The sequence below is a fragment of the Heterodontus francisci genome, chromosome 3 (genome assembly GCF_036365525.1).
Source record: "Heterodontus francisci isolate sHetFra1 chromosome 3, sHetFra1.hap1, whole genome shotgun sequence".
NCBI lineage: Eukaryota > Metazoa > Chordata > Chondrichthyes > Heterodontiformes > Heterodontidae > Heterodontus > Heterodontus francisci.
This window is the reverse complement of record NC_090373.1, coordinates 83,649,617-83,676,358: the sequence shown is the minus strand read 5'-3', so window position 1 is coordinate 83,676,358 and position 26,742 is coordinate 83,649,617. Positions and strand designations below refer to the sequence as shown.

The following is a 26,742-nucleotide window of genomic DNA, read 5'->3' as shown; positions in this document are numbered from 1 at the left end:
AATTTTAAATGCATTCTATAATGAACCAGAATGCACTATATTAAACAAAACTTTTTTGGGATGCTGAATTCCTCAAAGATTATGCATAACGGTACACATGAAGAGTGTGTACAGGGGGTGGCTGCATCTGGAAGAATTGTGCACAATTTTAAATTTGCTGCCAGGTCCTTGAACAGAAGTGGGTGGTGGGAGTGGCTCGAATGTATGTGTGTAAGAAGATTACAGACCAGCCCAATTAGGCTCAACTGTTTTTCCAACTGCCTCGGGCTTGAATTGTAGATGCGTGAAAATGTAAAAGAAAATAGCTGCAACCACCACTCGGAGCAGCTCTATCCCGGAGTGCTGCTGTTCTTTCCATTGCAAAGTCCTTCCCTGTTCCTTGGATGCAGTGTCATGCCTATGAGGTGAGGTGACTTCCTGTATTACTGTACATGACGCACTGAAGCTCTCCTGAGGAATCGTGTCGAAGGGGCGGGTTAGAGATGCAAAAGGGCAGGCAGGCAACAAACTGCGCTTCTGATCTTGGAGAAATATTGGAAAGGGAAAGGGAGAGTGAATGCAGTTGTTGCTGCCTGGTGCTGAGTGTGCATTCTCCACGCTCAGTGGCTGTAGCTGCTGGAGTGTGAGTGATGTGATTTCCTGTCTTACTGTATATGACGTGTTTGCACTCTGGTTGTGTGTCTGGGCGGGCTCAGCATCATGTGAGGGTTTTGTACAGTAAGCCAGCAGCAATATGGCAGCAGCAGCCTGAAAGCCCGGGCTGTCACTCACACAGACAGACAGACAGACTGACTGACTGAGCGAGCGCTGGCGCTGCATTACTCAGCTCTCCACCCCCACTCCGCACAAAGTCTCCATAACCTTCAGCAACTGTCAGCCTTTCCGACATGAAGGAGAAACAGAAGAAAAAGAAAGGACGAACCTGGGCGGAGGCAGCACGAACGGTAAAAAAAAGCAACAAAAAATCAATTGCAGTGTTAGATTTTTTCTGCTTTTTGTTTTGTAGAAATAAAAAAACTTTGTAACATGACGGCGTGTACGAGCGTGGGTGTGTGTACGAGTTCATGACCTACTCCTACAAGAGAAACTACTGCAATCATTTACTGTCAGGGCCTCCCTTAGGCCGGGAAGTTGTTATTTAAAAAAAAAATCAACTGACTGTTGTTGCAGAGGCTAATGGTGCAGCTACCTGGTTTTGAGCTGTCACTTTTAAGTTCGTAGTTTCCTTTTTTTGTTGTTACACAACACCTTTTGCATTATCTGTCGTGCAAAATAAAATGCTAGCCAGCAAAAAGGATTAATGGATCCTAGTGAGCTTTTCATGGCCTTCTTTCGTGAGGTTCGTAAAATATAATGCTGTTATAGGGGTGTGCAAAATGAAATTTTAGTTAAAAATGTTAATCATTATCATTTCTCTAAGAATGGCAGCCTTTTTAATAGATTGCATGCTTTGGATGAATATAAAAAACCTTGTGTATACATGTAGGTAGCATGTATCATGTGGTTGGATTGAAGCAGTAATCCTGATCTGCTGGAGACCTGTCTCCTACAGGAACATAATGTCTCCTACAGGAACATAATGACACTGTTTTGTTATTGACGTCACTGGGTAACAGAGCAGAGACTGGGACCTAATGATACCACAGAGCAAAAGATACACTTGACAGACAACGTGGGAACAGATTGAGGTATTCTAGCAGGCCACTCCTCTGCACTGTGGTTGCTAGTACAGTACTAAGGGGATGTGCGCAATGTGTGTTCCTTTCAGTTTCTATTGCTGGCCGTCAGTGCCTGTGCTTAATTTTAATTTTTGAGATCTGAACTGTAACATATATTCACTGTAATTCCTGTATCAACAGTCACTAATACATAAAGTTAGTGGATCTCCCTGTTGTTGCATGTGGGGAGTTAAGACCAACTATAGTCTTCTGGGGAAATAGGGTTCGAGAGCGGGGATAATTGGGCAGGGACATATTTCAGTTCTCATTTTAAAGTCACGCATTCTGCCCTCATCATGTTTCCATTATGAATTGTTCAGTTCACCCATTTGTAATGGATGCCTATGTAAATTTGTCATGCTACAATTGCATTTGCCTATCAGTGCTGGCACTGAAGTGCCTCCACTGGCAGGAGGTATAAGTACAGCATGACATGTTTACATAAGCAATTTCTATTATAAATGCACACATGGGAATTCATAATGGAAAAAAACAGTTGACAGGAAGTGCATGCAGACCTAATATTTTCAATACATATTTATAGTTGTATACTGCATATTTGCCCTGCAGTAGTTGGGTTAGTCCATGGTGCTCAGATTTGCAATCACATAGAAAGAGTTGGGTGGTACATAACTCATACCAAAAGAAACTGCAAAGGAGGAGCATATTGGTCCTCATCTGCCCCTGGTGGTTGCAGCTATGGTGGGTGTTGTAGTGTTGATTGCATCAATTGGACTGAATCAGTCACATCTGATGAGGCCTGATTGATGTCCAGCCAGGTACTTGTCTCCTCCTTGAGGATGTCAGGAATGATAAAGTATCTGGGAACAAAGTTGAAATTAAAACAAGAAACACTGGAAATACTTAGCAGGTCTGGCAGCATCTGTGGAGAGAGAAGCAGAGTTAACGTTTCAGATCAGTGACCCTTCATCAGAACTCAACTTCTCTTTCCACAGAAGCTGCCAGACCTGCTGAGCATTTCCAATATTTCTTGTTTTTATTTCAGATTTCCAGCATCTGCAGCATTTTGCTTTTATTATATGGGAACAAAGTTGTCCTGGAGCTGGAGCAGTGGCTGTACAAGCCCAATGCTGGAATGAAGTAAAAGAATGATATAGATCAACTAGTATTTATTTCTTTAATGTGTGCACAGTGAAGCCAACTGGGCCAGGGATATTGAGCCAGACCCTATTTTTTAACCATTTAACTGTGCAGCAGTTTCAATACATTTCAGTAAGATCATCAGTCATGGTTAATCTGTATTTGACGCTTCCCATGTTGGCCTATGTGCATGCACAGCACGTTTTAAATTTGCCAAGCTTTACTGCAATGATTTTCTTAGATTAAAAATCTAATGTGACTTTATTTAACTTGTAAAATTAGCTGAGCAGATTTTGATACAGTGAGTTAGAGTTCAATGAGGTTTCTTTGGGGTGAGAATATGAACACTTTGATTTGCTGGTAACTGTGCTGAAACCAAGGTAAATTTTGTCTTAAGTATCCAAAAATAAAATCAACTAAGGAATGCTGTAATGAACTTGAATGAGTGCTTTTCTTGTGGTTTTTCTTTTGACTACATAATAGCATCTGCTAGGATAAACATATAACCATTACTTAATGCTTCAAAAGCATTGCAGCAGTTCTTTTCTGAAATAAGTGCACATCCCTTCTATTTGTATTTATAAAATTAGCTCTAATGAATCCAAATCTCATGAGGATTTATTGGTAGATTGCTTACTTGGAACATTTATTTGGTGATGGTTTTGTAGGATGCATCTGACTAGATCTGCAGCATAATCTATATCCCACATTAAACAGTATTTATAATAGGGAATTCAAAATTTTATATTTGTTTTCATATTTCTTGCACAGAATTCTAAAATGAATTCTGATACACATGCATTAGTAATAAAGCTATTGTAAAATTAATTAACAGTGTAGAGTATTGAAGGATTTATATTGACTGGCAATTGGAAGACAAATAACACTGATAAATGTGAAATATTGTAGATTGTTCACGAAAAAACATGCATTGCAAGTGTACATTGAACAGGAGTTGAATTGAAGTGACGTCCAACTCATTACTTTAAATGTCTGGACAAGGTAGCAATGAAATAAAAAAATTTAGTTGGAATATATAAGAGGTTATAATAGGCTTTACAATATATTAATCAGACCACACTTAGAATACAAACAGAAAGTGGTGTGGGTTCTGATGAAAGGTCACAGACCTGAAACGTTAACCCTGCTTCTTTCTCCACAGATGCTGCCAGACCTGCTGAGTATTTCCAGCACTTTCTGTTTTTATTTCAGATTTCCAGCATCCACAGTATTTTGCTTTTATCACACTTAGAATACTCTGTTCTATAAATATTGTTATGCCATTAAAAAAAGATATAAGCATTGGGAGGGCGTGGAAAAGATCAACAAGTCTTACCCAAGAGTTGTGTAGGAAGATTGGAGAAACTCAAGTTGTACATTCAATAAAGTAGGCAGCCAACAAAGAGGTCTCCTGGAGGCAAAATATTTGTGTTGTTGGATTTGTAGTAATATCATTGTAGGGTATTCTAAAGAAAGTCTTAGACTCTGGTAAATGTTAACGGACATCTCTATTATTTACAGTTACTATATACACTCTCCACATGCCATCTAAGCTAGCATCCTTCGTGCTGCTATACCACCTTCTTCTCAAGCCTATCTCATGTGACTGTTACATCATTGCTTGTACACTGGGAGAGGTGTCTGTCACTGTCTTCGGTATTAACCCTTTACATCCTCATACTACATCTCTCCCCAAGTCTTTATCCAACATTTTTCCAAACATATATACATTTATGACTTCTCTACTACTCTGTCTCCCCCCAAGTCTCTGACTTTACAGATTCAGTCTCATCGGATCTTTGACAACGCTTTCCAATCTGGTTGTAATCTGTCTGGAATGATCATTTGTCTTCGTAGGAAGTCTGGGTTGCTGACTTGGTTTTTTGTTTCAGTATCTGAGGAATCGCAGATGGTGCTGTAATATTTTGTTGGTTTTTGGTTTGTTCATCTTCATCTGGATCTTGCAGATGACTTACTGGCTGTTGCTTTTGTGGAACAGGAATGATATTTCTCCAGTTCCTTTGTATGTTTCCTTCATTTGTTCATCAATCGCTGATAGTCCTCCTGTTCATGGATTATTGTATCTTCTCGTTCCAGGTCACGTATCCAAACTTTTTTGACCATTGTTTAATTTGGGTAATCTTCTCGCTCGAAATCTCTTATTGTAATTCCAGGTTTGTTCCCTTCTGTAGGAGTTTTATCTTTCTCAAACTTTCTTGTAGTCTTGAGTCTTCAATCCAGGCATTAATTGTTGAGGCAATGCTGGAAGCTGTGTTCTTAACCTCCTTCCCATTAGTAATTCTGCTGGTGATAATCCGCACAGCAGTGAGGTACGAAGATCTTCATTTTTCTTGAGTAAAGATTTTATGATTCTCGCACCTCGTTCTGCCTTGCCATTGAACTGTGGAAACCTAGGTGAGCTCGTAAGATGCTGAAAGCCCAAATTCACGGCAAACTGTGGTCCTTTGTCTGATAATATTTCATCTGGGATCCCATGTGTTGTGAAGATGTCTGTAAGAATTCTGAAAACTATCTTGGTGGTCATAGAAAGTAATCGTTAGACTTCTATCCACTTGGAAAAGTAGTCGATAATGATGATATATGACTTCCCATCAAACATGAATAAATCCATGCCTATCCTTTGCCAAGGTCTAGTTGGGTAGTCAACAGCGTTCGTGCTATTCTGGTGATGGATGATCTACGGTTGCCCTCGATAACCCATCGCCTGACAATTGGAAGGAATTGTGTACCTTTGTTGCTTGACTTTGGCTACCTTTTCAATCAACTGCAGTTCCAAGCATGCATTCCTGCTAAGTAAAGAACATTCTTGATTGTGTATGAAATATAAGGTCTCTACCAGCTGTCTTCCTTTATGCTGAAGAGTTGCTTGGAGTTTGCCTTTTACTCACAATTGTTTCCTGTCTGTCCCATGCAACTGTATATCTGTTGGTTGCAGGTAATGTCTCTTCACCCAAGGCTCCTGGTCAGACAATACCATGATGCTAGCACCTGTGTCAAGCTTACAGTTCGTGAGGTGACCATTCATGTAGATGTGTGCTGTCCAGAAATCTTGGTCTGGATTACTGATTTCTCCAAAGAACTCTCCTGTTTCTTTCTCTTGTGGGTATTGCTGTACTTGATTCACTGCTGTTTGCGTGAAGGTCTTCTGCTTTGTACCTTTAAGCGCAGAAATTTTGCTGTGGCACATCTTCCCACAGTGTCCAATTTTTCCACAGTTAAACCATTCAGCTTTACTTGCTGGGCACTGCTCTCATCTGTGGGTCTTCTTGGCTCTACAACGTTGGCAAGGTTTTCCTATTTCATGTGCCTTCTCACCTGTGTGTTTTTTCTGTTCCTCAAAGTGTTTGCCTGGCTTTGGCTTAACCAGTTGGATGGACAAGGACTCCTTCTCATCCACGGCATGACTTCAGCTCATCGGATGTCCCTATTCTGTTAGTGAACTTCAGCCAGTCTTACAATTTGAATGGCTTTTTCCAGTGTAAAGTCTTCCTTGGATTGCAGCAGGTCTGACGAGGATTCATCCACTATGCTGATGACTATCCTGTCTCTGATTAGTTTGGCCTTTAATTCGCCGTATACGCAACCTTCTGCTAATCTGTACAGATCACTAATATAGGAGTCTACAGATTCGCCAATCATCTGCGCCTGCTTATTGAATTTAGCTCTTTCCGAGATATTGATAGGGTGATTAAAATATTTATCAAAGCCTTGGTGTACCTCTTCAAATTTATCTGTAGCCTCGTCGATCCCTTGTTGGATAATTACGTCATCCTCAATTGCCCCTACTGAATATAGAAAGGTGTTCACTTGTTCCACTTCAGATTTTGTATGGAGTTGAGAAGCAATTTTAAACCTTCGGAACCTTTTTGAATCGGATTGGGTCCCTCTTGATTCTGGAAACTCTCAGGCATTCCCAATTTTAGATCCATATTGTTTTTATTAGACTTCTTAGGGTGTTCCCCTTTAAGAAATTCTGCTTGTTTGTTTTTTTCAGGCTTGGTTACTTTAATGGAGGTCCCCAGCTGTTTTTGAGAATTCTCTGCTGTTTTAATAGACTTTTCTAGGGTTTTCCCCTTTCTTTGAAAAATTCAGTTTTTTCAGGTTTGCTTGCCTTAATGGAGGGTCCCTGCTGTTTTTGGTGGTTTCCCGCACTTCTCAGGAGTTCCTGTGCTTTTTGAGAGTTTCCCGCTCTTCGCTCTTGCGTTCAGCCTGAGTGAAGGATTGAGTTTTTCCCTGCTTTTTTTTTTAACTTTCTGAGCACAATGCCCCAAGCTTTTCAAAGGCTTTTAACATGATCCCTGACTGTCGGTATTGTGAATCACTCGCTGGATTTTACTTGCAGGTAGCCATGCTCTGTTCTGTGGTGCAGCCTGTATTTCACTGCTCTGACTCACCACAGCTGCAGAGCTGTCCACAGCCTCTTCTGTAGCTAAGTAGTTTTCTTACTGTACCGGGCCAGTATTTGTCTTTAAACTTCTCTGTTGTTCACCTAGTGTTTCTTCCAAAGGTAAGGAGATCTTCAAATTCTTCTGTTCACGATCACCACTGTTTACCATTGCCACCATGTTGGGTTGTTGGATTTGTATTAGTAGCATTGTAGGGTGTTCTAGAGAAAGTTTTAGACTCTGGTAAAGGTTAACTAACAGCTCTTTATTATTTACGGTTACTATATGCACTCTCAGCAAGCCACCTAAGCTAGCATCCTTCGTGCTGCTATACCTTCTTCTCAAGCCGATCTCATGTGACTGTTACATCATCGCTCGTACAGTGGAGGGGGGGGGGGGGTCTCTCACTGTCTTCGGTATTAACCCTTTACATCCTTATACTACAATTTTCAATGGTAAGGTAAACCCAGAACATTAGTTCAAATCATGTCAGGAGAGTAGGATATAAATGTTAAGTTAGTGATAAGTAAATTTAAAACCAATATTAGGAAGAATTCCTTGACCAAGGGAGTGAAAAATGGTTAAACAATTTGCCACATTGGCTGCTGGATACAAATGTATGTTGGCTTGCATCACCTTCCCTGTGGGGTTACTCATTGTTTCTTTAATCTTATTTTGTAATACCTCATCAGCTTATCATGGCTGTTATCATTGTGTTAAATTATTTTTTATATGGAATGGGTGATTTAAAGTCTGCAATCATCTGAGCTTTTTTCCCAAGGCTGAATTGAACAGAACTGGTTTGCTGTATAGTTGTATTGTTTTTGCCTAGACTGCATATATATTTGTCTCAGCCATTGAGTACTTTAATTTTATACCCAAATGATTCAGACAGCCTGGCTTAGTTTAGGTGGCCTGCATCCTAATAAATAGTTTTGAAATTTTAGAACTGGTCACAACTTGTATCCATCCCAAATTTGACAGGACGAAATAGAACATAGGAATTGCTAGACAAAGAAAAAGACCAAGGTCCACTTAGATCGCCTCCTATCATCTTGGTGGTCACATGATGCAATGTGAATGGAATTGTTGCCTAATCATGGAAACCAATCTCTATCAGCCCCCTAATCAGTGGTGAGGTGGTGGCATAGTGTAATGTACCTGGACTAGCATTTCAGAGGCTCTGGCTAATGCTGTGGGGACACAGGTTATAATTTACATGCAATTAGTACATTTTGAATTAAAACACTAGTCTCAGACCATGAAAACATTGTCGATTGTCGTAAAAACCCATCTAATTCACTAATGCCCTTTAGTCCTGTCGTCCCTACCTGGTCTGGCCGACATGTGACTCCAGACCCACAGCCCTCTGAAATGGCCAGCAAGCCACTCAATTTTACCAAACCACTGGAGAAAAGAATGAAACCGGAGTGACTAATCGTCATCGACCTAGGCACTGGAAACGACCCTGCAAAGTCCTCCATAGTACCATCTGGGGATTTGTGCCAAAATTGGGAGAGCTGTCCCACAGATTAGTGAAGCAATGGCCTGACATTGTCATATTCATGGAATCATACCTGACAATGTTCCAGACACCGCCATCTCTCTGTATGTTCCGTCCCAGCGACAGGACAGACCGACCAGAGGTGGCAGTATACAGTCGGGAGGGAGTTGTTCTGAGTCCTCAGCATTGACTCTGGACTCCATGAAGTCTCATGGCATCATGGGCACAGAAACCTCCTGCTGATGAATCAGTACTCCTCCATGTTGGACACCACTTGGAAGAAGTATTAAGGTTGGCAAGGGCACAGAATGTACTGACTTCAATGTCCATCACCAAGAGTGGCTCAGTAGCACCACCACTGACCAAGCTGGCCAAATCCTAAAGGACATAGCTGCTAAACTGGGTCTGTGGCAGGCAGTGAGGGAGCCAACAAGATGGAAAAACCTACTTGCCCTCATCCTCACCAATCTACCTGCCGCAGGTGCAACTGTCCATGACAGTATTGGTAGGAGTGACCACCGCACAGTCCTTATGGAGACTAAATCCCGTCTTCACACTGAGGATACCGTCCATCTTATTGTGTGGCACTGTCACCATGCTAAATGGGATAGATTTCAAAGCGATCTAGCAACTCAAAACTGGGCATCCATGAGGCGCTGTGGGTCATCAGTAACAGCAGAACTGTATTCAACTACAATCTGTAACCTCATGGCCCGGCATATCCCCCACTCTACCATTACCATCAAGCTGGAGGATCAACCTTGGTTCAATGAAGAGTGCAGGAGGGCATGCCAGGATCAGCTCCAGGCATACCTCAAAATGAATGTCAACATAATGAAGCTACAACACAAGACTGCATGCATGCCAAACAGCGGAAGCAGCATGCAATAGACAGAGCTGAGCAATCTGACAACTAACAGAACAGATATAAGCTCTGCAGTCCTGAATTATGTACCATTAAACAAATAACTGGAGGAGGAGGTACCACAAATATCCCCATCTTCAGTGATGGGGGAGCCCAGCACAATGCTGAAGCATTTGCAATCATCTTCAGCCAGAAGTGCCAAGTGGATAATCCATCTCGGCCTCCTGAAGTCCCCAGCATCACAGATGCCAGTCTTCAGCCAGTTCAATTAACTCCACATAATATCAAAACACGGCTGAAGGCATTGGATACTAAAAAGGCTATGGGCTCTGACAACATCCCGGCAGTAGTACCGAAGACTTGTGCTCCAGAACTGGACATGCCTCTACGCTCCTAGCCAAGTTGTTCCAGTACAGCTACAACACTGGCATCTACCTGGCAATGTGGAAAATTGCCCAGGTGTGTCCTGTACACAAAAAGCAGGATAAATCCAACCCAGCCAATTACTGCCTCATCAGTCCACTCTCGATCATCAGCAAAGTGATAGAATGGGTCGTCAACATTGCTATCAAGTGGTGCTTACTCAGCAATAACCTACTCACTGATGCTCCGTTTGGGTTCTGTCAGGACCACTCAGCTCCTGACCTCATTACAGCCGTTGTCAAAACATGGACAAAAGAGCTGAACTCAAGAGGTGAGGTGAGAGTGACTGCTCTTGACATCAAGACAGGATTTGACCGAGTTTGGCATCAAGGAGCCCGAGCAAAACTGGAGACAATGGAAATCAGGGGGAAAACTATCCACTGGTTGGAGTCATACCTAGCACAAAGGAAGATGTTTGTGGTTGTTGGCAGTCAATCATCTCAGTCCCAGGACATCAATGCAGGAGTTCCTCAGGGTAGTGTCCTAGGCCCAACCATCTTCAGCTGCTTCATCAATGACCTTCCCTCCATCATAAGGTCAGAAGTGGGGATGTTCGCTGATGATTGCACAATGTTCAACACCATGCGCGACTCCTCAGATACTGAAGCAGTCGGTGTCCATATGCAGCAAGACCTGGACAACATTCAGGCTTGGGCTGATAAGTGGCAAGTTACATTCGTGCCACATAATTGCCAGGCAATGACCATCTTCAACAAGAGAGATTCTAACCATCTCCCCTTGACATTCAATGGCATTACGATTGCTGAATCCCCCACTATCAACATCCTAAAAGTTACCATTGACTGGAAACTGAACTGGACCAGCCATATAAATACTGTGGCTACAAAAGCAGGTCAGAGGCTGGGAATTCTGAGGCGACTAACTCACTTCCTGACTACCCCAATGCCTGTCCACCATCTACAAGGCACAAGTCAGAAGTGTGATGGAATACTCTCCACTTGCCTGGATGGGTGCAGCTCCAACAACACTCAAGAAGCTCGACACCATCCAGGACAAAGCAGCCCACTTGATCAGCACCCCATCCACTACCTTCAACATTCACTCCCTCTAACCAGCAACGCACAGTGGTAGCAGTGTGCACCATCTACAAGATGCACTGCAGCAACGCACCAAGGCTTCTTTGACAGCACCTTGCAAACGTGCGACCTCTACCACCAAGAAGGACAAGGTCGACATATGCATGGGACTACCACCACCTGCAAGTTCCCCTCCAAGCCACACACCATCCTGACTTGGAACTATATCACCGTTCCTTCACTGTCGCTGGGTCAAAATCCTGGAACTCCCTTCCTAACAGCATGTGGGTGTACCTACCACACATGGACCACAGCGGTTCAAGAAGGTGGCTCACCACCACCACCTTAAGGGCAATTAAGGATGGGCAATAAATGCTGGGCTAGTCAGCAATGCCCACATCCCGTGAAAGAATAAAACAAAGTCTGTAACAGACGCAGCTAGGGTACAAGGAAACCTCCGGTGGTGGAGGGCTTTGCAAACCATAGTTGCCTCTTTCCTTCCTCCCAAGGATGCTACATCTGACACGTGCCAATTCTGACTGCTTCCACCATCTCCCAGGCAGCCTGTTTCACTAATTAGCCACTCATTCAGTGAAATATTGTTTCTGCCGATTCGCTTTGAATTTACCCTTCAAGCACCGGTTTTGTTCTCTGGTTCTATGCTTGGCCAAGATGAAATAGCTTGTCCTGATCTACGTTATCTAGTCCTTTCAGAATCCTAAAAACAGCAATTATGTTACTTCTTAGTGAGGATACGGCCAATTTACATAATACTGCTCATCATCCAATCCCTCCACCCCCATAATCAATTTGATTGATTCCAATGAAGGGTCACTGACCCGAAACGTTAACTCTGCTTCTCTTTTCACAGATGCTGCCAGACCTGCTGAGTGGTTCCAGCATTTCTTGTTTTTATTTCAGATTTGCAGCATCCGCAGTATTTTGCTTTTATATCAATTTGATTGCTTTCTTCTGTAACCTTTTGAGTAGCTGTAATATCCCTTTTGTGCTGCAGTGACCAGAACGGTACATAGCATTCTAAGTGTGGTTGAACCAATGATTTAGAAAGTGTCAGGATTACGTCATTAATTTGACTCAATATTGACCTTTCATTACATCCCAAAAACTGATTTGCTTTACTTACTGCCATTGAAAATTGTTGATCGCTACAGTTTATTGTCAATCAGGACCCCCAGATCTCCTTAGTTTTCCATTCACATTAACTTCTTTCATGGATACATGTATAGTTTTTTTTTTTGTTTTTGGGGCACTTTCTTAAACTATGTTTCTTTTTCCCTTTCTTGGATCTCCCTGTGCATGGACCATCCTTGGCCAAGAAAGTGGGTCATCTGCAACAGGACCTTTCCACTCTGAATCCAGCTGTTGGCTTGAGAGTGCCTATGTTCGTTTGACAATCCTTCACAGTATCAAGCCTGAACTTGAAACTTGCAGTTACAAACCCATGTTCTGTCACAGCATGGCTGCAAACATAGGGGATCCTCCATTGCACTTTGCTGGTCATTTGGCAGAATTATATTACTTTTATGCTATTTCATATTAACATTGAAATATGTTATACAAAGATGTATGCTGCTTATTATGTTCTCTTTAGCTCATTTACTTAACATCCAAAATAAAACGGAAGCTGGAGGCAAAAATCTGTAGTGAGAAACCAGATGTAATTGGAATAACTGAAACGTGGCTACATGAAGAACAGAACTGGCAACTAAATAGTGTAGGTTATAACATAATCAGAATGGATCAGAAAGGAAGAAGGAGGTGGGGTTGCTGTACTAATTAGAGATAACATAATGGCAGTAGAAGAATAGGGACATAACGAACAGAAGGTTAGAAACGTAATCCATATGGATTGAAATAAAAAATGCGAAGTGATTGATCATGCTAATAGGGGGTATACTACAAACCACCTGTTAGTGGAAAAAAGTTGGAAGATGAAGTATTTAAGCAAATATGTGAAATGAGTAAATAACATAGAATAAAACCATGGGAGATTTTAACTACCCCATATAAACTGACAAGGAGGTAGCAAAAGGGGTACAGTGAATAGAGTTTTTACATTTCTTATACCTTTCTTACTCAGAACGTAAAATGGCCAATAAGAGAGGGAGCATTGCTGGATTTAAAAATAGGAAACAAACACGAACAGGTAAGAGAAGTAAGTGTAGGGGAACAGCTGCTAAATAGTAATCACAACATTTAAGGTAAAGATTGAGAGGGACATAAGTAAGACAAAGACCAAAGTAATAAATTGGAAAAAGCTGATTGTAAGGGTATGAGAATGGAACTAGGAAAAATAAATTGGAAAATTTATTGACAACCATCGAAACAGAATAGCACCGATAAACTTTTAAAATGGTGATCGAGAGTCTCGGAGAAATATATCCCACTAAACAACAAAAACTAACTAGGGATGATACACCATGGATGAATAAAGAAATAAGGACAAAACTGAAACTAATGAAAACGACATGCACTAAGTACACAAACAACAAAGGAGTGGATCACAAAAGGTAACATGAAAAGGTTAGGGAAGAAGTTTAAAAAAATCAGGAAGGTAAAGAAAAACTACAAAACTAAATTATCAAGAAATATAAAAATAAATCGTACTCTACAGACACAATTCACTAAGGAAAAAACAACATAGGGATCGAGCCATTAAAGTATACACACAATAAACTCATCAGTAATTTTTAAAGGAAGTGGCTGCAGAGATAGTGGAGGCGTTGTTCGAAATATTCCAGAACTCATTGGATTCCGGGAGGGTCCCAGCAGATTGGAAAACTGCTAATGTGACACCCCTGTTCAAGAAGGGAGGGAGACAAAAAGCAGGAAACTACAGGCCAGTCAGCCTAACATTGATCGTTGGGAAAATGCTAGAGGATTGAGGATTGGTTAACTCACAGAGGACAGAGAGTCAGGATTAATGGGTCTTTATCAGGTTGGAAAGACGTAACTAGTGGGGTGCCATAAAGATCAGTCCTAGGGCCTCAATTACCTACTAGCTATATTTATGACTTGGAGGAAGGGGCGGAGTGTAATAAATCCACATTTGCTGTTGATACAAAAATAGGTGGGATGGCATGTTGTGATAAGGACATAAGGAATCTGCAAGGGGATATAGATAGGTTGAGTGAGTGGGCAAAAACTTGGCAGATGGAGTTTAATGTAGGAAAGTATGAGGTTGTGCACTTTGGTAGGAAGAATCAAAAGGCAGACTATTATTTAAATGGAGAGAGACTCCAAAAAAGTGCAGCACAGAGGGATCTGGGTGTTCTTGTGAATGAAACACAAAAGGTTAGCATGCAGGTGCGGCAAGCAATTAAGAAGGCAAATGGAATTTTGGCCTTTATTGCTAGGGGGTTAGAGTTTAAAAATAGGAAAGTCTTGTTACAACTGTACAGGGTGTTGGTGAGGCCGCACCTGGAGTACTGTGTACAGTTTTGGCCCCTGTATTTAAGAAAGGATATACTAGCATTGGAGGCAGTTCAGAAGAGATTCACTAGGCTGATTCCTGGGATGAAGGGTTTGACTTATCAAGAACAGCTAAACAGGTTAGGCCTTTATTCATTGGAGTTTCGAAGAATGAGGGTGATCTTATTGAAAGGTACAAGATTCTGAGGGGGCTTGACAGGGTAGATGTTGAGAAGATGTTTCCACTAGTGGAGGAATTTCGAACTAGGGGACATTGTTACAGAATAAGGGAACACTCATTTAAAACGGTTATGCGAAGGTATTTCTTCTCTCAGAGAGTAGTGAATGTCTGGAATTCTCTACCCCAGAGAGTTGTGGAGGCGAGATCACTGAAAGTATTTAAAGAGGAGGTAGATAGATTTTTGAAATCTTGGGGAGTTGAGGGCTATGAGGAGTTGGCACGAAAGAGGAGTTGAGGTCTGGCGCAGATCAGCCATGATCTTATTGAATGGCGGAGCAGGCTTGAGGGGCCGAATGGCCTACTCCTGCTCCTATTTCTTATGCTCTTATGTAATGACAGCGAAATGGCAGAAATAATAAATAATTTGGTATTAACCAGGAAGATTATCATGCTGGACATGACATTAGAGAAGAGATCAAAATGATATGAAGACATTTAACATAGAATGGGGGAGATAATTGATAACGTAACAAGATTTAAAAAGGATAAATCCTTGTTCTGGAGGTAGTAGAGGCACTATCACATTTACATAAAAATTCATTAGAAAATGGAGTTGTGCTGGAGGACTAGCAAACAGCTATTGTGATTCCCGTATATAAAAAGGGACATAGAAGAAGTTCAGAGAACTGTCGATTAGGTAGCTTAATGTCGGTGACAGGAAAGATAAAGGGATCCTTAATCAAAGATGTAATACAAAAATTCTATGATTCTAACATCTGGAAACTGAAAATATGAGTAGTCAGCACAGATTCCAAAAGAGAACGTCATGATTGACCAATTCTATGAAGAAGTAACTGAAACTGTAGGTAAGGGTAATGAAGTAGACGTAATATATTTGGTTTTCCAAAAGGCCTTCGATAAGGTACAGCATAGCAGTCTAATGACTAAGGTCAGGACAGGTGGTGAGGTCAGGGATAAGTTGCAGAATGGATAGTAAGCTGGGAAGTGAGGGTGGAAATCGGGGAGGCACTGGCCATAATTTTTCAGTCTTCCTTAGACTCAGGGGTGGAGCCAGAGGACTGGAGAATAGCAAACATTACACCCTTGTTCAAAAAAGGGTGTAAAGATAAGCCCAGCAATGACAGGCCAGTCAGTTTAACTTCGATGGTGGGAAAACTTCTCGTGGGACAAAATCAATAGTCACATGGACAAATGCGAGTTAGTTAAGGAAAGCCAGTATGGATTTCTTAGGAGAAAATCGTGTTTAACTAACTTGCTGGAGTTTTTTGAGAAGGTAACAGAAAGGGTTGATGAGGGCAATGCTGTTGATGTGTCCATGGACTTTCAAAAGGCATTTGATACAGTTCCACACAACAGACTTGTGAGCAAACTTGGAGCTCATGGAATAAAAGGGACAGTAGCAACATGGATACGAAAATGGCTGAGTGAAAAGAAACAAAGAGTAGTGGTTAATGGATGTTTTTCGGGCTGGAGGAAGGTTTGTAATGGAGTTCACCATGGGTCAGTGTTGGGACCCTTGCTTTTTCTGATATATTAATGACCTAAACCTTGGTGTACAGGGCACAATTACAAAGTTTGCGGATGATGCGAAACTTGGGAGCATAGTGAGCTTTGAGGAGGGTAGTGTAAAACTTCAAAAGGACCTAGGCAAGTTGGTGGAATGGGCAGACAGGTGGCAGGTGAAGTTCAAGGCAGAGAAATGTGAGGTGATTCTTTTTGGTAGGAAGAACATGGAGAGACAATATAGAATAAAGGGTACAATTCTAAAGGGGAAGCAGGAGCAGAGGGACCTAGATGAATTTGTGCAAAAGTCATGAAAGGTGGCAGGACAGGTTGAGAGAGCAGTTAATAAAGCATACAGTATCCTGGGCTTTATTAATAGAGGCAAAGAGTACAAGAGCAAGGAAGTTATGTTGAACTTGTACAAGACACTAGTTCGGCCTCAGCTGAAGTATTGCATCTAATTCTGGGTGCCGCACTTTAGGAAAGAGTTGAGGGCATTGGAGAGAGTACAGAAGAGATTCACGAGAATGGTTCCAGCAATGAGAAATTTCAGTTATGAAGATAGATTGGAAAAGTTAGGACTGTTTTCCTTGGAGAAGAGAAGGCTGAGAGGTGATTTGATAGAGGTATTCCAAAAAATGAGGGGTCTGGACAGAGTAGATGGAGAGAAACTTCACACTCGTGAAAGGATCGAGAACGAGAGGGCACAGATTTAAAGTATTTGGCAAGAGAAGCAAAAGTCACATGTGGAAGAACTTTTTCACGCAGCAAGTGGTTAAGGTCTGGAATGCACTGCCTGAGAAAGTGGTGGAGGAAGGTTCAATTGAAGCATTCAAAAGGGAATTAGACTGTTATATGAAAAGGAAGAAAGTGCAGGGTTATGGGGAGAAGGCAGGGGAATGGGACTGAGGGAATTGCTCTTTTAGAGAGCCAGTGTGGACACGATGGGCCGAATGGCCTCCTTCTGCGCTGCAACAATTCTGTGATTCTGTGAAAACAGGAAACAGAGAGTAGGGGTTAAAGGTAGTTACTCACATTGGCAAATGGAAGGAAGTGGTGTTCTACAATGATCAGTCTGGGACCACTGTTGCTCACCATTTACATAAATGATTTGGACTTGGGAATCAGAGGCACAATTTCAAAATTTGCAGATGACACAAAATTGGGAGTGTAGTTAATGCAGAGGAGGACTGTGACAAAATACAGGAAGATATTAATAAACTTACAGATTGTGTGTGCTATTGGCAAATGGACTTTAATATAGATATGTGCTAGGTAATACATTTTGGTAGAAAGACTAAGGAGGCTGCAAACTCCTTGGAAAATAAGTGCCTAAATGAAGTAGAGGTACAGATACACAAATCACTAAAAGCGATTTGGGTTCATAGACCCATAAAAACAAACCAAGCACTGGGGTTTAACTCTCGAGGGATAGAGCCTTGGGTTAGACCACACTTGGAGTAATGTGAACAGTTCTGGTCTCCATACTATAAAAAACAAGTGGAATAGCAGAAGGTGCATAAAAGATTTACTAGAATGATACCAGAACTGAGAGGTTCCACCTATCAGGCAAGATTGAACAGGCTGAGGCTCTTTTCTCCAGAAAAGTGAAGACTGAAGGATGACCCGGTAAAAGGTTTTCCAGATTATGAAAGGGTTTGATAGAGTAGATGCAGAGAAGACGTTTTCACTGTGGGCAAGACCAGAACTAGGGGCCATAAATATAAAATAGTGACCAATAAATCCAATTGGGAATTCAGGAGAAACTTCTTTACTGAGAGAGTGGTTAGAATGTGGAACTCGCTACCACTGGGAGTAATTGAGGTGAATAGCTTAAATGCTTTCAAGGGGAAACCAGATAAGTACATGAGGGAGACTATAATAAAAGGATATATTGATGGAGTTAGTTGAATTAAGGTGTGGGGGAGGCTCGTGTGGAGCATAAACACTGGCACGGGCTTGTTCGACCAAATATCCTGTTAATACTTTGCATGGCCCCACCTTCATTATAGCTGTCTGTTATCATGCCTGGATGACTGTTACTGATGAAATATTGTGGCTCAGTGAATTATTCGATGATGGAAGGAGTGGAGTTTTGAGGGTGGGCTGGGGGGGCGCTTCACAGCCAGACATCATCCTATCCTTGCCCAAGATCCACACTCGAGCTCTTTCCAGCAAGGGCCACTTGATGGGTGATCAGAAGCAGGAACTCTATCTTGGTCACCAGCCTTGCAGTGGTGAAACGAACTGTTGTATCCTGCAGAGATGATCTAATTCACCACATATCTTGTATTAAAGCTGAGACTTTCATGGTCTCACATAAACTGGTACATTGCTTACAACCCTCCAAGATTTCCACCCTCCTCCAATTCTGGACTCCTGTGCATGCCCAACTTTCAGCACTCCACCATTGATTCTCTAGACCCTAAGCTCCAGAATTCCCTTACAGCTCTCTCTGCCTCTCTACCTCTCTTTCCTTTAAGTCGCTCCTCAAAACCAGCTCTTCGACTAGGTTTTTGGCCACCTGTCCAAATATCTTCTTGTTTGGTTCCTTGTCAAATTTTGTCTGAACGCCTCTGTAAAGCTCCTTGGGACTTTTCACTGTGTTAATAAATTATATAAATGCAAGTTGTTGTTTTTGTACAGAATTTTGATTTAAACAGATGGAGCATGGCCACAAGGAACCCAGAATGCCAAGTGCCACTGTGGCATTTTTATTATTTTCTCGTTGTTGGCCTTAGCCCTTTGGTGCTTTTGTGTGGTGTTTATATGCAGAATATCTGGTAGTGACTGCAGAGTATGTTTTTCTTTGGCCAAATAATACTCCAGTAAGGATCTTCTACTGTTTATGGGGCAGGGTATGTGATCAGCATTTGTACCATTTTCTAATATATAGCTGTTTAATCTTTATATGTGGAATGTAGTCAAGGACAAATTCATCAAATTGAATTTTTGTTTTTCTTATTGCTGCAACAAATTATAACATTGGGAAAATATCAATCAGGTTTGCAGAATAACCAGCATGTTGTTATCCAAATTAATTCTGTGTTTCGATTGAAATCTCTTCCCCTTCCTCTTATGGCATGATCCCCCTTGTACTTCACCTGAACATTCACCAGATTATCTTTCCCCCACTGCTGTCACCTGACCCTACCTCAAACATACCTTTCCATTCCCTGGCTGCTTTCAGGAAGGACTGTTCCCTCTCTGACACAAAAATAAAAGCAAAATACTGCGGATGCTGGAAATCTGAAATAAAAACAAGAAATGCTGGAATCACTCAGCAGGTCTGGCAGCATCTGTGGAAAGAGAAGCAGAGTTAACGTTTCGGGTCAGTGACCCTTCTTCGGAACCCGGTTCCGATGCTGCCAGATGCTGCCAGACCTGCTGAGTGGTTCCAGCATTTCTTGTTTTTATTATCCCTCTCTGACACCGTGGCTAACTCTTCTACCAGCTTTAGTCAGGCAATGGAAAGCAGTATAGTATGAAAGAAATTTCGAGCACTTTTCCATGGAATCACTAGAAATGTACCATTTGCCCATTTACCTCTGTCCACACCATAGTCTAGGGCCTGGAACATTGGTACATTCATCTGTGTGTGACAGAAGTTAACATGCACATCCTCCAATCTGGTCTACTGTATTTGCCATTCATGGGGCGATCTCCTTTACTATGGGAGAACCAAACACAGATTAGATGATCACTGGGCCAACCACTTGCATTTTATCTGCAAGTGTGATCACTTTATCAACCCCTTCCCATTCCCACGCTCTGTTTTTACACTCCCACGAAGCTTAATGCAAGCTTCTGAGATGGTACGGCTGATTTTAAATGGAGGTGGATAATGGACACACTCGCTGGCTGTGCATTGTTGACTTGAGACTAGCCATTATGAGGCTCAGGCTTTATTAACATGTTGCCAAGCGGACAACACACTGTAGTTCGCTGCTTGTGGGAAGCTGGAAAATGAGCTGGATTCCACACTGAACAGCTGACAGTCGGAGTCTTCTGGTCTGAGCATTGACTTTATTAACTCAAGATCTGAATCTGCATCCGCCAGTTTCTTTGTAACAGGGAAGCTATGGATGTGGGTTGGATCTGTTGGTGCGGGGAAGAGGAGGCAGGTCGACATTTGGAGTAGAGACACTTCATAGTATCCAGTGCTGATGGGAGTGCTGCACTTTCACTATGGTTCTGTTTTTCCTCTTTTTGGAACCTGCAAGCCCGCTTGTGTTTGACCAACGTTTTCAATTCTACTTTCTGGCATGACCTAGCTTTCCTTCATTGTTTTTTTGTTTTTTCCTTGTGTGGACCTCCTCACTGCTTTCTTTCAAGTTGCTTTCCATTATCTGGCTCAGATGATCTTTTACATCATTTAACAATAATTCTACGATGCTACTTCTCCAAGTTTTTCCTTCCACTTTCTTCTTTCTGATTCTAATTAAATGCTTATGTACCTTTCATTTTCCAGTTTTGAAAGTCCCAGCCCGAGACACTCATCTATCCTTTTGACTTAGATAACTGATCTGATATGCATTTCCATCAGTTTCTGCTTTTTTCTCATTAATATTATTCATAAGGCTTGATTATGTTCTTTCCTTTTCCTGACTTTTTTGTTACTCCTGAAGGATCAGCACAAAGATAATTCAAAGCAGCACCTTTCTACAAAGGAATGCAAGAGATAAGAAGGAAATTTGATTAATATCTGCAATAGAATATTTCACCTGAAATCCTCTTTTGCATAACAGTTGGAAAGATTGTGTATCTGATCAAATTGCAAGCATATTATGCAGCATTTGGTAGTTCTCCATTTTGAGCCTTTAATATAAAAGCAGAGGCATCAGAACCATAAAGCAGCAGCGATAGTTGCCACAGGTCTGGAGTTAGAAAAATGTTTGATGTTGTGATAGAACTTTTTAAAACTCTCGGTACGTTGTCTGCTAGAAATACTGGGTAAAAGCCCTGTGAAGAGCAGTATGATGCTCATGACTGACAGTCAGAAAATGCATCACCTTTGTTACAACCAGGTGAGGAAGGGGTCTCAGGCTCCCCTTTCGCCCCTTCTCTGGTTTGACTGTAACAGGGTTTATTCTTTTAACAGTCATTTAACTTACCACCTCAGTGAGCCCCTGCTCACTGTACCTCTAATTATAATTGCAAATGAACCAATTAGACAGGTTTCCTTGAATTTAAACAAGAAAGATGTAAGTTTATTAACCTTATCACTCTAAACCGGTTAAAATTACTAAAATACGCGACGTATCCGCATTCATACTCAGACGAGAGAGAGAGAGAGAGAGACACACACACACACACAAATAGATACATTGGGAAAACAGAGTTGGGATGTTGAAGTGAAATCCGTAATAAATGGAACTTAAATACTGAGTCTTGGTGTCTTTAGTTGAAATTAAAGTCCTGAAGTCCTCACTGGGCCATGTGCACAATTCAGGCTTGCTTCTCTGGTTCCGGAAGAAAGAAGAGGGGCTTTATTCATGTCCTCTTTGTCATTGACTGTGAGAATCTGTAGACTTGCGGCTTAGCTGCATCTGAGGCTTCCCTGGGACTTTGCTGGAGAGGGAGAGAGAGAGAGAGAGGTGCTGTTTTCACTCACAAATCTCCAGTGTGGCCAAAATGTGATGTGACCACCTCTTTGGGTTTGAAATAGAAGTTTCCGGAAGGGCTTTTTGAAATTCAAAGTTCCTCTTTTAAGCTGTTCAAACATACTTGGTAAGGGGGTTTGGATCTTTCAAAATCAATGGGTGTCGATGACTTTTGGTGATCAACATTAACAAAACCATTCTAGGTAATTTAATCAGAGAGCACCCCCATTGTTCTGGCTAGACTGGGGAATCATCTCTGTCTCCAGTCGGCCTTTGCTTTTCAAATTCCTGCGTGGCCATCTTTAGCTGCTGTGTTCTGTTTTTTAAAAGTTATTTGTAATATAATGTCCAATAAAAGTCTCAGGCAAAGTTCCACACAATGAAATTAATATTTTCCATTTGGCGTGTGGGGTTTCCGTCACACCTCACTGTGGAGAAACATAGGCTCCTTACTGCATAAGTGGGCATAGTTGCGTATAGAATGTTGTCGGGTGATCACAGTCCGTGTCTTACCAGAGCAGGGCAAATACCTAACCACTTTCCAGTCCCCCAGCATTGATCATCCCAGCCGAAGGGGTGAGGAAAGACGACAATCAGACTGAACACCCTCACCTTTTCCCTCCATCCAACTGCAAATCACTGTCCTGCCATGATAATAGATGGTCAGATCTCCCTGTCCGTTTTACTCCCTGTCCGTTTTACTCCCTGTCCGTTTTACTCCCTGTCCGTTTGTCTCCCTGTCCCTTTGCCTCCCTGTTCCTGTCCCAAGAGTCATCACAAATATGCCCACTGCTTGTCAATAGTCAGACTAATACTATGACATTCTTTAATTGTACAGCAATGTGGCAATAGCATTATTCAGTGCAAAATTCAATTTACTTGCAAACTATTGCCTGTATCATGACAAAATCATCAACATATGCCTGCAAAGTTCCAGTTTAACTGAAAGATATCCTGCACCTGAAGTGTTTGTGTTGGATAGCACTCATGCTCCATCGGAGCTGTTCTACTGGTCCATTGGCCTTGGTTCAGCTGATTGGATTTTATTTCAAGCCATGTATATTCATCTGTTCAGTGAAAACTAGTGAAAAATTTGGCTTATTAGATCTAAATACTGCCAAAGATACAGCAGACAAGCGGGCGAACAACTTCAGAGGTACACCACCCTGCCAACCCCCCAACCTGCATGAATTTGTTTTGGTCAGTTTTTTTCATATTTATGTACCTTTACAAAGGGAATCAGAATATATTTACAGGGCTATGGGGAAAGAGTAGAGGAATGGAATTAATTGGATTGATCTTTCAAAGAGCCAGCACAGGCAGGTCGGGCTGAATTGCTCCTGTTCCTCATCATTTAGTGATTTAGATGGAAACTGCCTATATCAACTAATGCTGTCATTGTACCATTCTTCCAGCTTTAGCACTGCAGCACCTTTTTTCTTCATCTCCCAGCTCCTCAGCTTATACTGCAGAGAAATCCCCACGCAATTAACTCTGCTTCCCAAATTGCCTTAAATTTTGCTATTTTGTTGTAAAACATATCAATTTAAAGCATTACATAAAAGTAGGGACATAATATATGACTTTAAAATGTTAGATCTATGTACTCTGACCCAATTGTTCCTTGCCCTCGAGCTCCTCGGATACTGAAGCAGTCTGTGTCCGTATGCAGCAAGACCTGGATAACATTCAGGCTTGGGCTGATAAGTGGCAAGTTACATTTGTGCCACACAAGTGCCAGGCAATGACCACTTCAAACAAGAGAGAATCTAATCATCTCCCCTTGACATTCAACAGCAGTTCCCTCCTACTCTTTCCCTCCCCCACCCCGCCCCAATCGCCAACATCCTGGGCGTTACCATTGACCAGAAACTTAAATGGATCAGCCACATAAATATTGTTGCTATAAGAGCAGGCCAGAGGCTGGGAATTTTGCGGTGAGGAACTCACCTCCTGATTCCCTTTCCACCATCTACAAGGCATAAGTCAGGAGTGTGATGGAATACTCTCCACTTGCCTGGATGGGTGCAGCTCCAACAACACTCAAGAAGCTCGACACCATCCAGGGCAAAGCAGGTCGCTTGATTGGCTCCCCATTCATTCCCTCTACTACCGCTGCATAGTAGCAGCAGTGTGTATCATCTACAAGATACATTGCAGCAACTCACCAAGGGTTCTTCAACAGCACCTTCCAAACCTGCGACCTTTACTGTTTAGAAGGACAAGAGCGGCAGATGCGTGGGAACACCACCACCTGCAAGTACCCCTCCAAGTCACACACCATCCTGACTTGGAACTATATTGCCATTCCTTCGCTGTCGCTGGATCAAAACATTCTTAACAGCATTGTGGGTGTACCTACATAAGATGGATTGCAATGGTTCAAGAAGTTGGCTCACCACCACCTTCTCGAGGGTAATTAGGGATGGGCAACAAATGCTGCCTCGTCAGTGATGCTCACATCCCAAGAACGAATTTTAAAAAAATTCAGCTGAAGGATACACTTGGTTGCAACACCCCATGTGCAATGCCATGGGTGATCAACTCGTAAGTGGTAAGTGCTAGATGGTGGGAAAACTCCATGGTTTCTGGTTACACTTGGGAATGAACTACAGAAAGTATTTGTGACTATTGCATGGTTATTTGTTTGAAACAGATCGGCCTTGTAACTTTTTTATTTCAACATTACTTTTGAATATTTGATTGCAGAGTTGACAAGGAAACATTGCTTTTTATACACTATGATAAAAATTCAACACTTCGCCTTGTTTCCAAACTCCTATTTGTAACAAGTCCCTGTATTATACTTTCAAACTAAGGGAACTAAGTGAAGGATGTGAGGATGTACTGAGTTAAAAACACTCCATGGAGGTCTGCAAGATTTTTTGGGAGATATGACAGTCTTTGCTTCCAAAATCATAGAACAGTACAAAACAGAAGGAGGTCATTTGGCCCATTGAGGCTGCGCCATGTGTTTCGAGGAGCAATCCAGTCAGCCCACACACCCGCCCTTTCCCCATATCCCTGCAATTTTTTCTCCTTCAAGCTTTCATCCAATCCCCTTTTGAGGCTACTGTTGAATCTGTATCCACCATCCTATCAGGTAGTGCATTCCAAATCCTAACCAATCAGTGTGTAATAAAAGTTTTTCCTCATGTTGCCTCCACTTCTTTTGCCAGTCACTTTAAATCTGTGCCGTCTTGTTAGCGACTCTTCAGCCATTGGAAACAGTTTCTCTTTATTTACTCAATCTAAAGCCTTCATGATTTTAACATCTCTATCAAATCTCTTCTTGACCTTCTCTGTTGTAAAGAAAACAACCCAGCTTCTCCAGTCTATCCACTTAACAGTAATCCCTCGTCCTTGGAACCATTGCAGTAAATCTCTTCTGTACCCTCTCCAAAGCCTTCACGTCCTTCCTAAAGTGTGTTTCCCAGAATTGGAGACAGTACTCCAGCTGGGGCTGAACTAGTGTTTTATAATAGGTTCAGCATAACTTCCTGTCTTTTGTATTCTGTGCATCTATTTATAATGCCCAGGATTTCATATGCTTTATGAACTGCTTTGTTAACCTGTCTTGCCACCTTCAATGATTTGTGCACAAATACCCCTAGGTCCTTCTGTTCTTGCACCCCCTTTAAAATTGTACGATTTAATATGTATGGCTGCTCCTCTTTCTTCCTACCACTTTGCACTTTTCTCCATTGAATTTCATCTGCCACATGTCTGCCCATTCCACCAGCCTACCTGTGTCCTCTTGAACTCTGTCACTATCTTGTTTACTGTTCACTGCACTTCCAAGTGTTATGTCGTCTGCAAATTTCAACATTGTGCCCTGTACCCCTAAATCCAACTCAAAAATGTATATTAAAACAGCAGTGGTCCTAGTACTGAACCTTGGGAGCCACCGCTGTATGCCTTCTTTCACTCCTAGAAACAGCCATTCACCACAACTCTGTTTTCTATGCCATAGCAAATTTTGCATCTATGCTGATTCTGTCCCTTTTATCCCATGGGCTTCAATTTTGCTAACGAGCCTAATGAAGAGGTTGAGGTTGGCATCCTTCCATCTACGAAAGATGATGGACACGCAGCAAACAATCCATTTAGTTGGGGTGTCCTGTCTTGGTGCACCTTTGCTGATGGCTGTGAAGGCCAGTCTTTGAGAGGCAGGTTCTGCCACAAGTGCTGCACGTGATGCTGCCGGGTGATGCTGTGAGTTGTTGTTTATGACGGTGCCTGTTGCCAAGCTGCTCTAATAACTGTGCCTCATGGTAGTGCACACAGTCCACAGGATGTGTCACCATTTCCCCCTTTCACCAGCTAGTGACTCTCAGATGCGATAATCAAAATTTAGGGCCTTCACGACACGCTTGCAAGCATCCTTGAAGCGGAGCTTTGTGCACCCCATGTGTCGTCTGGCCCCGGCTACTTCACCATACAGAAGGTCCTTGGGTATGCGACCATCTTTCATTCTGTGGACGAAGCCGCTGCTGTTTGATTAGCGCCAATGCAAGGAGCTCTGCCTTTGAGAGGACTGCCGCATTTGTGATTTCGTCCTGCCAGGATATACCCATAATGTGCCGCAGACAGAGAAGATGGTATTATTGAGCTTCTTTTCCTGGTAGCTGTAAGTCGCCCATGTTTCACAGCCACACAGCAAGGTGCTGAGAACACAGGCCTTATAAACCATCAGCTTGGTCCTAAGGGTCAGCTTGTTGTTATCCCATGTATTTATCACGAGTTGGCCAAAGGTGGTAGCTGCTTTCCCTATGCATGTAACAAGCCTAATATGTAGTGCTTTATCAAACGCCTTTTGTATGTCCAATGGTATGACCAGGTGAGAAAGGTGTCAAGGGGTCTTTTGCTGTCTTTACCTGGTCTTATTGTAACAGGGTTTAATTTTAAACACATTGTATTTTGAGCTCCCCTTTTTGTGAATCCTTGT

The 26,742-nt window shown here is 42.1% G+C and overlaps 1 protein-coding gene across 6 annotated transcripts in view; it reads left to right on the top strand.

The window, feature by feature from the left end:
- Nucleotides 1-267: 267 nt before the first annotated feature.
- Nucleotides 268-26,742, top strand: part of asxl2 (ASXL transcriptional regulator 2) — a 444,313-nt gene continuing 417,838 nt past the window's right edge. For 2 of the 6 annotated variants that reach the window (XM_068024020.1, XM_068024011.1), the window contains exon 1: nucleotides 268-404. In XM_068024020.1, coding sequence (XP_067880121.1) covers nucleotides 280-404 — 125 coding nt within the window. In that variant the 5' untranslated portion in view covers nucleotides 268-279. Of the gene's footprint in view, nucleotides 405-515; nucleotides 945-26,742 lie in introns of those variants that run through there. The other 4 variants (XM_068024028.1, XM_068024055.1, XM_068024034.1 and 1 more) reach the window with 3 other exon arrangements.